The 14,141-nt window shown below is 43.3% G+C and overlaps 1 protein-coding gene and 1 long non-coding RNA gene across 9 annotated transcripts in view; one reads left to right on the forward strand and one right to left on the reverse strand.

The window, feature by feature from the left end:
- The window catches only part of SPAST (spastin), a 58,115-nt gene that overhangs the window by 27,366 nt on the left and 16,608 nt on the right, over nucleotides 1–14,141 (forward strand). For all 7 annotated transcript variants that reach the window (XM_053302633.1, XM_053302616.1, XM_053302626.1 and 4 more), the window contains 6 exons: nucleotides 2,809–2,996; nucleotides 4,710–4,843; nucleotides 5,185–5,278; nucleotides 6,198–6,272; nucleotides 6,572–6,643; nucleotides 13,008–13,083. In XM_053302633.1, the coding sequence (XP_053158608.1) occupies nucleotides 2,809–2,996; nucleotides 4,710–4,843; nucleotides 5,185–5,278; nucleotides 6,198–6,272; nucleotides 6,572–6,643; nucleotides 13,008–13,083 (639 nt within the window). The remainder of the gene's footprint in view (nucleotides 1–2,808; nucleotides 2,997–4,709; nucleotides 4,844–5,184; nucleotides 5,279–6,197; nucleotides 6,273–6,571; nucleotides 6,644–13,007; nucleotides 13,084–14,141) is intronic.
- LOC128347710 (uncharacterized) overlaps nucleotides 9,411–14,141 on the reverse strand; it is a 28,259-nt gene continuing 23,528 nt past the window's right edge. Inside the window, exons 3-4 of one of the 2 annotated variants that reach the window (XR_008317669.1) lie at nucleotides 12,054–12,228; nucleotides 9,411–9,671 (exon numbers count right to left, since the gene is read on the reverse strand). This is a non-coding gene — a long non-coding RNA (uncharacterized LOC128347710). The remainder of the gene's footprint in view (nucleotides 9,672–12,053; nucleotides 12,229–14,141) is intronic. The other variant, XR_008317670.1, reaches the window with a different exon arrangement.

A 14,141-nucleotide genomic window follows, 5' to 3' on the forward strand; every position in this document is an offset into this window, starting at 1 on the left:
GGGCGGTGTAAAAATGTTTTAATTATTTTATTTATTTATTTATTTATTTATTATTTACCTACCTACCTACCTACCTCCAGAAATGGACGTAGCTGATATAGCAGCCAAAGCTGATACAAAATGCTCCTGGCCACTGCCTTAACTTGAGAAACCAGAGAGTGTTTTGCATCCAGGAACACTCAAGCTCTGTACCTGATCTTTCAGGGGGCGTGTTGCCCCATCCAGAACAGGGAGATCTAAACCATCTTTTGGGTCCAAACCCCTCCGCCTTGAAATAGTTGTATTGTATTGCAGCCACCTAATGGCACAGCAGGGAACTAACTTGCCTTGGGAGCAAGAGATTGCTAGTTTGAATTCCCGCTGGTATGGTCCCCAGACTGTGGGAAACACCTATATTGGGCAGCGGTAATATAGGGAGATGCTGAAAGGCATCATCTCATACTGCATGGGAGATGACAATGGTAAATCTCTCCTGCATTCTACCAAAAGAAAACCACAGGGCTCTGTGGGTCACCAGGAGTCAACACAACTTGACAGCACAACTTTACTTTAAGTGACATTGCATACTTTTTAGAAGTGGCATGTCAGGCCTGGTTGACATTAGCAGTTTAAATTTGGTTGCCTCTTCCTATGTTAAGAACAACAAATACTTTTATATACCACATTGCAACAGTAGTTTCCAAAGTGGTGTACAGAGAGAAATAAATAAGATGGATCCCTGTCCCCAAAGGGCTCACAATCATAAGAACAGCCCTGCTGGATTAGGCCCAAGACCCATCTAGTCCAGCATCCTGTTTCACACAGTGGCCCACCAGATGCCTCTGGGAAGCCACAGGCAGGAGTTGAGGGCATGCCCTCTTCCCTGCAACTGGTATTCAGAGGCATTCTGCCTCTGAGGCTGGAGGTGGCCTATAGTCCTCTAGCTTGTAGACGTTTGATATACTTCTCCTCCATGAAGTTATCCAAACCCCTCTTGAAGCCATCCAGGATTTTGGCTGTCACCACATCTTGTGGCTGAGAATTCCACAAGTTGATTATGTGTTGTATGAAAAAGTACTTCGGTTTGTTTGTCCTAGATTTCCTGGCAATTAATTTCATGGGATGACCCCTGGTTCTAGTGTTATGTGAGAGGAAGAAGAATTTCTCTCTATCCACTTTCTCCACTCCATGCATGATTTTATAGACCTCTATCAGGTCTCCCTGTAGTTGTCTTTTTTCTAAACTAAAAAGCCCCAGGGTGTTGTAGCCTTGCCTCATAAGAAAGGTGCTCTAGGCCCCTGATCATCTTGGTTGCCCTCTTCTGCACCTTCTCCAGTTCTACAATGTCCTTTTTTAGATGTGGCGACCAGAATTGTACACAATACTCCAGGTGTGGCTGCACTATAGTTTTGTATAAGGGCATTATAATATTAGCTGGTTTATTTTCAATCCCCTTCCTAATGATACCTCGCATGGAATTGGCCTTTTTCACAGCTGCCACACATTGAGTCGACACTTTCAACAAGCTGTCCACCACGACCCCAAGATCCCTCTCCTGGTCAGTCACTGACAGCTCAGATCCCATCAGCATATACTTGAAGTTGGGATTCTTCATCCCAATGTGCATCACTTTACACTTGCCAACACTGAATCGCATTTGCCACTTTGTCACCCATTCACCCAGTTTGGAGAGATCCTTTTGGAGCTCCTCACAGTCCGTTTTGGATTTCACTACCCGAAATAATTTGGTATCATCTGCAAATTTGGCCACCTCGCTGCTTACCCATGCTTCTAGATCATTTATGAATAAATTAAAAAGCACCGATCCCATTACAGATCCCTGGGGGACCCCACTTCTTATTTCCCTCCATTGTGAAAACTCTCCATTTATACCTACTCCCTGTTTCCTGTCTTTCAAACAGTTAGCAATCCGCACATGTACTTGTCCCCTTATCCGATGACCACTAAGTTTCCTCTGGTGTCTTTGATGAGGAACATTGTCAAAAGCTTTTTGGAAGTCCAGGTATACTACGTCAACTGGATCACCTTGATCCACACACTTGTTGACACTCTCAAAAAAAACTCCAAAAGGTTTGTGAGGCAAAAATTACCTTTGCTGAAGCCATGCTTGTTCTCTCCAGCAGAGCCTGTTCTTCTATGTGCCAAAAAGAAACATAAGATAGACACCACCAGCAGTCACTTGAGGTAGTGTGCTGGGAGTGGATAAGGCCAGTTACTCTCCCCCTACTAAATAAAGAGAATCACTATGTTAAAAAGATGCCTCTTTGCCCAGTTAGCAGCGGTATGTTAGCTGTTAAAAACTAGTACTGATTAGATGCGGAATATGCTATTGGACAGTGGGCTTCTTGTCATACTGGTATAGTGTAACAGCTGAGACTGAGTTATGAATATCAAGGAACAGTGTGATAATAAGCTAACCTAGGAAGTAATCATGGTTATGTATACAATGGGGATGAATTGTTCACAAGATGCTGAACACCAGAAAAGTCCCGTGGAATCATCTTAATTGTGACAGTGCATGGGGTCTGTGTCTAGCAGTGCTTAAGCATCAATTTGTAACAGACCTGCTAGCTTTGCATACAGTTACACAGTTTAATCTTGGCTCACAGTAGCTCAAGAATGAAAATAAATATTCTGTACATTTTACATGACTAGTAAGAAAAATACTGCCATCTATGTGTAGGTCTTCAACTGCTGTAATGCAGAGTATTAAACCAAAATGCCATTTTTAAAGCAGATGGATATATGCAACAGCTGTTTGGTTTGAGCATAGCCTGTACTGATCCATCTGTGTCTTTCTTTCTGTAGAAAGTGGAGCTGTTCCAAAAAAGAAGGATCCACTGACTCAAACTAGCAATTCACTCCCTCGTTCAAAATCTGTGGCAAAAACAGGATCCGGGGGCCTTTCAGGGCACCAGAGGACACCTAGTTATAGTGGAATATCCAATTTTTCTTCACCTAGACCAGGAACTGTCCCAACAACTTCAACTCAGAAGGTAAGGTGGTAGATCTCGGGCACAGTGTGGAGCATGTGTGTCACTGAGATTTTTTTTAGAAAGGTTGCAATTCAGAACTGAGGACCTGTGTCTGATAATAACAACTGATACTTTAAAATAAAAGTTTGGAAGCTTTAACTCCATCATGGCATCTATTTCTGTTACTGAGAACACATGTTAGAGGATGGCAGCTGGTGGCACAGTCCGATCTCCTCACTTGCAAAATTGTTCTAAAGTTATAGGTATGGTTGTGATGTTACAGATACTTGTCATGTGGCATCTGCAGCAGCTGTACACACAGTTCTTAAATCAGCCTTCAGCTGTCTTCTGAGAAGACTGGATTTTCTGCAGTTTAGCATAAAGCTTGCCAATAATCTGCAGAACTGGTTTAATGAGTGGCAGGGCAGAGTACTTCTATTATAGGCAACAATGCCACTAGCAAATATCCTCAATTAAGCTAAACTTTATTCATCATGCGTTATATATTGTATATCACTAGCATCTATTTGGTTTATTACCTATAGAACGGTTAAAACAGGTCAGAATTAAAGCATTTAAATACAGCTATCAAATGTCAAGTTAAAAATATGCGTCTTTAAGATCATCTTTAAAATTGGCAAAGAAGTTGGACCTTGTATCCTGGAAGTGAGCATGTTTTCAAGCTCAAGAGAAGACCTGGCCTTGAGTTACTGCCAAACAGGGGCAGAGCTCCTCAGCTAGGCATCTACAAATCTGCTTGCCAGCTTACAAATGGCAAGTGCTCCCAGCCCTCTGGCAAGCAGGACACTCGGTGTTACCCAGATCTCCTCACCAGAGGTCGCATTTCCACTGCCAGTTTTGAGAAGGTAAGAAATGGCAGTTGTTTTTTAAACTCCAATTCTTTCTTACCGTCTCCATATCCCAGTGCAAATGACAGAAAACCAACTCTCTCCTAAGCCCTCTGCTTGTGTGCCAGAAAAAGATATGAGGGAAGAGAGGGGATTGTTGGTGACCCCAAATAATGACTGATCAATGAGCTAACCCTAAATGTGTGGGTCCTTGTCCCCAGCTGACCTTAATAAATGATGGGGAATATCTAAAAGAACGTACTCTCTTAAATAACCCAGGCCTAAGCCATTCAGCACTTTATAGGTTGTTACCACCACTTTGTATTTCACCTGGAAATATAGCAGCCAGTGTAATGCTTTTAAAATGGGAGTAATATTGTCTTTCTCAGTTGTCCAATTCTGGGACATCTCAGTACACCTTCTGTCATGGTGGTTTTTTGTTTTTTTTTAATCATTCTTCCTTTCTCTCCCCCCCCAGGTTTTTTTAATTAGCTGCTAAAAGTAAGAGTTCTGAACCAAAATGTGATGCAACTTGGAATAGAATAATCTTAACATGTCATAAAGTGAATAGCTACCACACAAGCAGTGGCTACAAGGAAAAAGATTTGGGTACTATTGCATAACTTTGGTGAAAGGGGCAACTGTAGTGTGCAGCTGTAGTGAAAAAAACAAGTATTATGCTAGGGGTTTATGGCAGGAAAGAGACTGACAGTAAAACCACTAGTATCATAATGCAGTTTAAATCTGTGATGTAGCTGCTTTTCCTCAGCCCCAATTCCAAACACACCTCTATCTGAAGAAAAATTTGCTTTCCTGCAGCTTGAGGTGCTTAGGGCTAGTTCATTTTCAACCAGTACTGAAGTATTTGAAACAATTGTTCCTTCAGACTACTCCAAAGAACAATAGAGCCAACAAGCCGTCTACTCCTACAACTGCTGTGCGAAAAAAGAAAGATGTGAAGATGTTTAGAAATGTGGATACTAATCTTGCTAATCTTATTCTCAACGAAATTGTAGACAGGTAAGTGACAGCAATGCTTGCTTGGTTTAATAAAGATTTTGTAAGTTGTGGGGTTGGATTGTCATTTAGGAAAAGCAAAGTGTGATTTTATGATTTTACTGCCCTGAAATATAATAATTCAAACTACTTAAAATAGTTGAATTTGTATGAGCTAAGTAAAGCACAGAGACATGTTCCTAGGAATAGAACGCTAATATATAAATTGTGGACACTTCATAATTTTAATAGTTGTTTTTTAAAAAAAAAATATGGCTGAGTTGAGAGGCATGAGTCTAGCCAGCTGCAGTTCAGGAGAATGAAATGTCGATTGTTAAACTAATTGGTATTCTGTATGTGTTCAGTGGGCCATCTGTCAAATTTGATGATATTGCTGGGCAGGAGCTTGCAAAGCAGGCACTACAAGAAATTGTTATCCTTCCTTCACTTAGACCTGAGGTAAGTAATCTGTTTTCTGTCAGTTTTCATCTTATACCTTAAGTATTCTGTTTGAAGTAATTAGATATAATAGTCACAACTTGTGAGTTACTTTGATGACAAATGCAAGACAATTTGCAGAGACATTTGTTATATTTCCATCACTCGTATTAATTGTATTTAGTAATAAAAATCATGACTGTTGTCCATTGTTCTCCAGTAAGGTGGCTAGTAATTAACTATTCAGTGGAAAGAAACTGGTACATTTGGCATTTCTGGCCATTATCTATGTTTTGAATTTTATGTATTTTCCTGGGTTCAGTATGTAGGCTATGCTAAATTATATATACCAAAGAGCAACTGACTACATGCTACACACTAGAGCTGAAACAAGTTTGCCTCTCCCAAATTATCCTCAGAATTCCCCTCTGTGAATATTATCCAAGCAAAATGAAGTATAATTTAAAGTGACACCCAGAGTGTACCAGCCATACAGAGAAAAAAGTGGAGAACATTTGGTTGTAAAAACCTGATTCCACAGAGCTTAAAATTTTGATATACATAATGGTCAATGAAATCATCAATGATTCATATAATGGTCAATGAGATTTTCAAGTTACATGTATAATTTGTGCATATATGTCTGAAATAGTGCTGTAAAACAGTGAATATCCTATAAAATCTATTAAGGTAAAATCTATTTAAGGCTTAAACCTGGTGTCCTCTGCACCCCATTACCCCCCTCTTTCCTTGGATGGGGCCTGTCTTGGTTGCTCTACCCATGGAGATGTGAGATTATTGGATGATTGGTATGGCCTCCAATCCTTTTATCTTTAAAACTAGCAGCAAAGTGTTGAAATGTTGGCTAAGAAACTGCCAATTTAGATATGGTTTCATAGTTGTTTGATGTAACATTCTGTGTGATAGTCTGCTCTTTTAGCTGTTTACAGGGCTTAGAGCTCCTGCACGTGGATTGTTGCTGTTTGGCCCACCAGGAAATGGGAAAACAATGTTGGTGAGTAATCTACTTCATTCTAGTTCATGTTAACTAAGACAGTTTTTCAGAAATCTCTACAATTGCTTTATATATTTGTGGAATGAAGATACTGCCTAATCTCTTTGAAATAGGAATATATTTTAATACATAGTCATTTGTACTGTGACTGGTAGTTTACTAAGTGAGAACTAGGAACTTGCTAGGAAAGACATGAGAATTGATGAGAGAGATAGTTCAGTTTGTTGCACAATTCAGTGAGCAGCCTATAATCCTGGTAGTATTGTGCAGTTCTAAATTGCATTTTTCCCTAATTCCAGGCCAAAGCAGTGGCTGCAGAATCAAATTCAACCTTCTTTAATATAAGTGCTGCAAGTCTAACATCAAAATATGTAAGTAACAATTGCATTTTCTAGCTGTGTGTCTAAAAGCACTTCCCAGGAGCTCTTGATTAATGGGTTTTTCTTAGCAAACATAGCTGGAGCAATGCTTGCACTAGGCTCTTTGCTACACTGGAAGTTATTGCCTTTCTTTGTTCCTACAGCTGTCGACAACTGCTGGCTTTGCTTCTAGCTTTTTTCTCCAGAGCTGCAAATAAGAGGGTTTGTAGCTTCATCAACAGAAATAGGATGACAGGATTCTGGGTACTCCAACAGAGATCTATTGGAGCCAAAGAACTGGAACATTTTAGATTGCCAAAATTCTTAAAGGTGGCACATATAGATACCTGTCCTCAGTCTGACTTCTAAACTGCTTTGATGACAGTGGCAGTATAGAAAAAGTCTTTATTTGAAAGCATGATTTACAAAAGGTTTAACTTATTTGGGTAATCTCATGACAGTACCTACTTCATTATTGGCCTTCTGTAAATAGTAACCAGTTTCATGTTGACTGAAGATATATCCTTAATACTAGCAAGATACCATGGACAGCATCCAGACTAGTTAGTCGTGACTAAGCACCACTGAAATCAGTGAGACAAGTTCATCATGACTAATGTAAGTCAGGTAAAGCTCACTGACTTAGTCTGGATGCTGCCCACTGTGCATTGCGCTAGTGTTCTTCTTATGATTAAAATGAGATATGGCTTAAACTACAGGGTTAATGAGGCAAAAAGACCTAGTAACAAGATCATTAGTAACTAGTAATCTCATGACAGCTTAGGAAAGGCTAAATTTGGGAGTTGTTTTGTTCCACTGTTACCTGTGGTTGAACAAGTTCTAGGCTTTTGAAACACTAAAAACCTTGAAAATTCTTATTGCCAGTGGGATGAGTCTCTTGACAATTAATCTTGCCATATCCTTTGGCTATTTTAAGTGAGAGGAAGGAGGGGAATCCTACACACACTGCCCTGTGGCTGTGTGAAGAGCCGGTCTTGTGGTAGCAAGCATGACTTGTCCCCTTAGCTAAGTGGGGTCCACCCTGCTTGCATATGAATGGGATGCTTGATGTGTGAGCACATCCCATTAGGGGATGGAACTGCTCTGGGAAGAGCAGAAGGTTCCAAATTCCTTCCCTGGCATCTCAAAGATAGGGCTGAGAGAGATTTCTGCCTGCAACCTTGGAAAAGCTGCTGCCAGTCTGTGTAGACAGTACTGAGCTAGATAGACCAATGGTCTGACTCAGTATATGGCAGCTTCCTATGTTCCTGTGTTTGTTTCTATGCTGACATTTCCCCTTTTACTTGTTCAGACAGTGTAAGAGCTAAGTTGGGAGGAGGGGATGAGAGAGAAGGTACGTTTGATGGGAAACCTTTCTCCATGCATCCTATTGCGATCCTCCCACACCTTTGTCCTTCAACTGAAAAATAAAGAACTGAACAACAGTAAATGAAGAGATACATGCACAAGTTCCATAGATCTTCCTGTTCCACCCCCTTTCCTTGGCTCTTCAGACTGAAATTGGATTGGGTCCATAAGCTGCCAGTTGCTGAATCTTAGTGTACAGCATGGGCAACGATACTTGCATGCCACCTTTAATTCTCTGAAATAATCCTGAACTGAATGTTCAGGGCAACTGTGTGTGTTTTAAACATGTCCTTGCTCTGTTGGCCTAAGTGGGATGTAATTCCCAGGTGTTTGTGTGCATGTGGAGGGGGTGGGGGAAAGGGAGCAGCACCAGCCCCTCCACTGCCTTGCCTCGTTGTGCTCCACTGCTTTTAAGCTGTTTTCCTCCAGCCCAACTCCAATATCAGAAGTGAGCTGGGTAGGGAGAAAACTACTTAAAAGCAGCAGAGCATCTTGAGGTAAGGTGGGGGAGGGGTAGGTTTCACTGCTCCTCTGAATGCTTCCTTTGGTATAAAGTAGAGATCCCCAAACCACACTCTGTTAAACATGTGCTTGCCCTATTTCTCTACAAACCCATGGGTTGCTCTAGAAGTCTAGTTTGGTCCTTAGTCTTCTGACTCAAAGCTATCCCATTTCCCCAGGGGCAGAGTTGTAATTGTGTGCATGGGTTCAAAGGCAGCTGCTGCCAGGGCCGCCTCCAGTTTTTCTGGGGCCACCATCATGATAGGCACCCGGCGGCATCCTGTCCCCACATGCGCCCCTTCTCTCCCTGCCACAGGCACCTGGTGGCAGCCTCCCCGCTGACGGAGCAGCCCAGGGTAGGCTGCCCTGTGCAGCCGCCAGCTAAATTGCGGAGGCAGAGCAGCCTACCCTGGGCTGCTTGGTCAGGGAGGCTGCTGCCACATGCACGGGGGCGGGGAGAAATGGTGCCAGGGCAGCTGGATGGGTTGGGGGGTTGGGTGGCCCAAACACAGGCTGCCTATGTCCTCCCTAAGTCACTGTATTTCCCCTTCATGAGTCATATTCAGGCATTAAGTTGTATGGTTGTACATGCTTTTGTCTGAATTTCTGTACATGTGCTCATTTATAAAGAGAATGTGGGTATAGGCCACCTTAAATGTAGGGTGCTGATAAGAAAAGGACTACTATTTGTGTGTTGAATATAATGCGTGAATAACTGTATGTGTATACACTGTACACAGAATGTACAGGTGTTGAACATAATATGTGAATAGGGCTGTTGTGCTCACTGTCATTTTTCCTCCTTAATTTACCTCAACCTATCTTCTCAGTTTTGTCATCTGAAGCACCCTCATTCTTGTAAATGAGATAGGAAAACCAAAGTCAATAAAAGTTAGTGCATAGCTTCTAGATGAAATAAATACATTTATTAAGAGTTCATACAACTTGGGTATCTCTGTAGGGATCCATGGTCCTTCACAACTGGGTCTTGTGCGCCTGCGCAGGGGGCCCCCAGAAGAATGTATAGCTCCGTTTAGGTGCTTACTGGCCCTTTAAGTTGTAGTGATATCGAAGCCTACAAAGCCGGCTGTAGAGCACCTTCCTCTTTAGCTCCTTCTTGTCCGCTGCTTGCGTTGCCTCGGGAAGGATCTGCTCCTCTTTTCCCTTGTCCCTGTAAGAGATGGTAGTTTTATTTTTATCTTTCTGTTTTCCTGGCTGACTACGAACTGTTACATGACTATTCTCTTTGTGTTTTGGACTTATTTTTGACTAATTTTTGCTCAGCTTTCTGATCACTGACTGTTTCTGGATTTTGCTTAGTTTTCTCCTTTGGCTTAGGCATCTTACTTTTGACTTGTTGGCTGTTTGGACTGTTTTTGGGACTTAACTATGTCTACTCCGAAGAGTTTTAAGCGCTGTGCTACTTGTAAGGGTATGATGCCCTCCGATGGGCTTTCTGATTGCCTTATCTGCTTGGGTGACGTGCACAATAGCAGTGCTTGTAAAGTGTGCCTATTTTTTAAAAAGAAAACTCATCTAAGTCGGGAACTTTGCCTCAAGGCATCTTTGTATGAAAATATTCGCCCCCGGATGCCAAGACTGAGTCCCCCATCCCCGCCAAAAACTGTGGTGCTGGGCCTATCTACACTGTCGGCTCGGCCTTGACGACTTCAGCACCGTCGACTTCAGACTTGACTGCCTTTAAGAAACTTCAGGAAAGAAAGTGGGAGCGATCGCATAAGCATGATCGCCATCACTCCATGTCAGGAGAGCCCCACAAGAAAGAGATACTTCTACGACCTCAACCACAACGACATTAGTGCCAGCTAGGTTGCATTTGATGCTGGGCTCGGTGCCGAGGGGCATGACTCCATCGGCTCAGCCTGGGACTTTGTACTTGCCTCATCCCTTGTTTTTGAAGACTACTGCTCTGATGTTAGCACCAGGAACTTCAGGAACTGTAGCGCATTCCACTGTGATACCACTGCTCCCATCCCTGGTGGCTGCTTCTAAGGCTGCCTGGTCTACTCCAGTGGCATCTACTCTCGCTTGTAAAAAGATGGTGATTTATATCAGGTCCAGGATACTTCCTGCCCTTTTCTTTTCAAACATCCAGCGCTGAATCCTCTAGTAGTGTACTGTGCACTGCAAACCAAGTCTGCTTGGAAACATTCAGCCCCTGTAGATAAGGACGCCGTAAACTGGACTTCATGGAGTGGAGGTTTTACTCTTTCGGATGTGTCTCCCTCAAATTGGCTAACTACTTGCCCTGCATGGCCAAATACTAACCATCATTACCAACAATCAAAGCCTATCTGTTTTGCCTGGCCTTCCAGGGGGTCTAATCCTACACCATGCCCTTCAGACCCTCTTGCTGACACTGTGGAGGCTGAACTTTTAGACAAGATCTTGATAAATGAAAGACCTCTGTGAGACAGGTCTACAGGTGTGAATGGAAGAGTTTCATGTCCTATGCGTCTACTAAGGATTTTGACGCGCTCCAAGCTTTGATCCGCCAAATACTCCTCTACCTCGCCTCTCTCAAGGGTTTGGGTCTCTCAGACTCCTCCCTTAAGATTCACCTCACTGCCATCTCTGCACGCCCCCCGGGCTGGGATGGTAAGTCGGTTATTGTTCACCCGGACTCCAAAGGTTTTTGAAAGGGATTGACAACCTGTAAACCCTCCACCACACCCCATGCAGGTACAGTTGTGTCTCTCCCATCGTCTGCACTGACGGAGGTTCCCTTCAAACAGTTGTTGTTGTCCTCCATTAAGCTGCTATACCTAAAGACTGCCTTCTTGGTGGCCATCACATCTGTGAGACGTATAAGTGAACTCACTGCTCTAGGGCTGATTCACCATATACTAAATTTTATCCAGACAAGGTGGTCCTGCGTCCGGATCCTGCCTTTTGCCCTAAGATTGTGTTGAACTTTCATATCAACCATGACATAATACTCCTTATGTTTTTCTGTGCTCCATCTTCGCCTCATGAGCATTCTATGCACACCCTAGATGTCCGCAGGTGTCTTCTTTATTTCCTAGATTGGACAAAGGCATTCAGGCGTTCTAGCAAATTGTTCATCTCCTATGCAGGGGTTACTAAAGGTTTTGCCCTTTTTAACCAGAGATTGCCCAACTGGTTGGTGCAACTGATCTTTTTCTGTTATAAGAAGCAAGGGGTTCAGCTGCCTTCAAGATCAGGGCGCATTCCACTGGGTCCATGGTAACCTCAGCTGTTCACATGGGCATCAGCATGAAGGACACTTGCAGGGCTGCCACCTGGTCTTCAGACCTGCCCTTTGTCTGTCACTATGCTGTGGACTTGTGCTTTGCATCAGAGGCCAGTTTTGGTCAGGTGGTCATAAAGTATTATAACTGCTAGCACCCACCTATTTACGGGAGCTGTTCACTCACCCAGTTGTGAGGGACCATGGATCCCTACACAGGTTGCTTACCTGTAACTTGTGACCTCTGTGGGGATCCATGGTCACTCACAACACCTGACTGGCCATCCCCTCCGCTAGCTTAACATGAAATGTTTACTTAACTGTGCTGCTGTGGCTTGTCTTCTCTATCTCTCAATGTCATCAATCCCTTTGCTGCGGCCGATTCAGGAACCGAAGAAGGAGGTGCTCTACAGCCGGCTTTGTAGGTTCCAAGATCACTGCGCCTTAAAGGACTAGTGAGCACCTAAACGGAGCTATAGATTCTTCCTAGGGCCCCCTGCACAGGCACAGAAGACCCAATTGTGAGTGACCAGGGATCCCCACAGAGATCATATTACAGGTAAGCAACCTATTTTTAAAAACAATGTTTTGCAGTATTTAATACAACTTAAAGTTCCTAATTACAATTTAAAGTATTTAAAATTAAATAATTTTAAGTTGCTATACACAAATGTTAGGACTAACATAAGGAGAATAGTTTCATAAGAAGTGTTGGCTCAGTTCACCAGCCAGGCAAAATATTTTACTCATCAGATGGTTCCTCAAGCTATATTGATACGACCTTTTTTTCACTCGTCAGGCATCATTTTTCGCTTGTCACAGACTAATAGACTAGTGAATTTCCTGAGTCTGCAAAGAAGAGCCCCTGGTGGCGCAGTGGTAAAACTGCCGCCCTGTAACCAGAAGGTTACAAGTTCGATCCTGACCAGGGGCTCAAGGTTGACTCAGCCTTCCATCCTTCCGAGGTCGGTAAAATGAGTACCCAGAATGTTGGGGGCAATATGCTAAATCATTGTAAACCGCTTAGAGAGCTCCGGCTATAAAGCGGTATATAAATGTAAGTGCTATTGCTATTGCTATTGCTATTTGTGTTAGTCATTAAAATGAGGGTCTTTTGGAAGGAAGTGAAGAGCTAGATCATGCGTACCAACAGAGTTGGTGTCTTGAGCTTGTGAAATTAGTAGAGCTCGTCTTGTTCTAAAAAATGCTGGTGGTATGAATGAGCAGCAGTTACAAGCATTGCTGGTTTTCTTAAAGCAAACTCTCTTATTTCAGGTTGGTGAAGGGGAGAAACTGGTGCGTGCTCTTTTTGCAGTAGCCAGAGAGCTTCAGCCTTCTATAATTTTTATAGGTAGGACTCCAATTTTTGTCTAGTAAGTTGCTCTGCATGCCTATTTAAAACATCAACTTTTTTAAAAAGCATATTCCTGTGTCAAGGTAATGTTGCCATTATCAATTGTATTTTATTAGTCTTCCAATATTTTGAAAAATAGGTTGTGTTGTACCAGATTGTGGTAGCCTGGAATGTGAAGTTAGTCACAGAGAGAAAAATAGTTTTGTGTATACATATTCATGCCAAATGTATTAGTGATTTTTATTTGGTAGCTCTAAATAGGTTTTGGATAAAATCTTCTATATTCTCTAAGGCATACCCGTGGCTAATCGCATGCATGGCAACTCTTGTGAGAGTTTGCAAGCAGAAGCACCTGATTTGGCAGTGGGGATTTCATATCCAGATGGGGGGAGGAGCCTGTGAGAGCAGAAGGACCATAGTGATTGGGTGATTCCATATGCAGATAGAGGGAGGGGCCTGTGGCACCGTGGTGATTGGGCAGTGGGGTTTCCATATGCAGATAGGGAGGAGGGGCCTGTGATGGTTAAGGTCGGTTAGAATGCAACTGTTACTGGTCGGAATGCTCCTGATTGTAGAGGACAAGAATCTCTCTCTATATAAAAGGATAGTGGGCAGGGGTCTGTGAAGAGAGGGATCATGAGAGAGGAAAGAGCCCTTTCAGGAGAAGGAGGCTGCCGTTGTGTGGATTAGATGAGGAAACAAGATGAACAAGATTTGTTAACTCAGGAAGGGAGAGAGAGAGAGTGGAGGAGAAAGAGAGAGCGAAAGGAAGGGGAAGAGAAAGAAGGAAGGGTGAGGGACAGGCCCGAGCCTGTCAGCGGCCTGAGGGGAACGAGTGGCCATGGTGGTGGCAGCAGCAGCAAGGAAGGGCCCAGTCAGCCACTGCTGCTGTTTGGGGCTCCTGAGGCCATTGGTGGAGGGAGGCAGGCAGGCAAGGGACGGGCCTGGGCCTGTCAGCGGCCTGAGGGGAACGAGCTGCCATGCTGGTGGTGGCAGCGAGGAAGGGCCTGGTCAGCTGCTGCTGCTGCTCCAGTGAGGAGGAACAGGAGTGGGGC

This window comes from Hemicordylus capensis, chromosome 1 (genome assembly GCF_027244095.1).
Source record: "Hemicordylus capensis ecotype Gifberg chromosome 1, rHemCap1.1.pri, whole genome shotgun sequence".
Lineage (NCBI taxonomy): Eukaryota > Metazoa > Chordata > Lepidosauria > Squamata > Cordylidae > Hemicordylus > Hemicordylus capensis.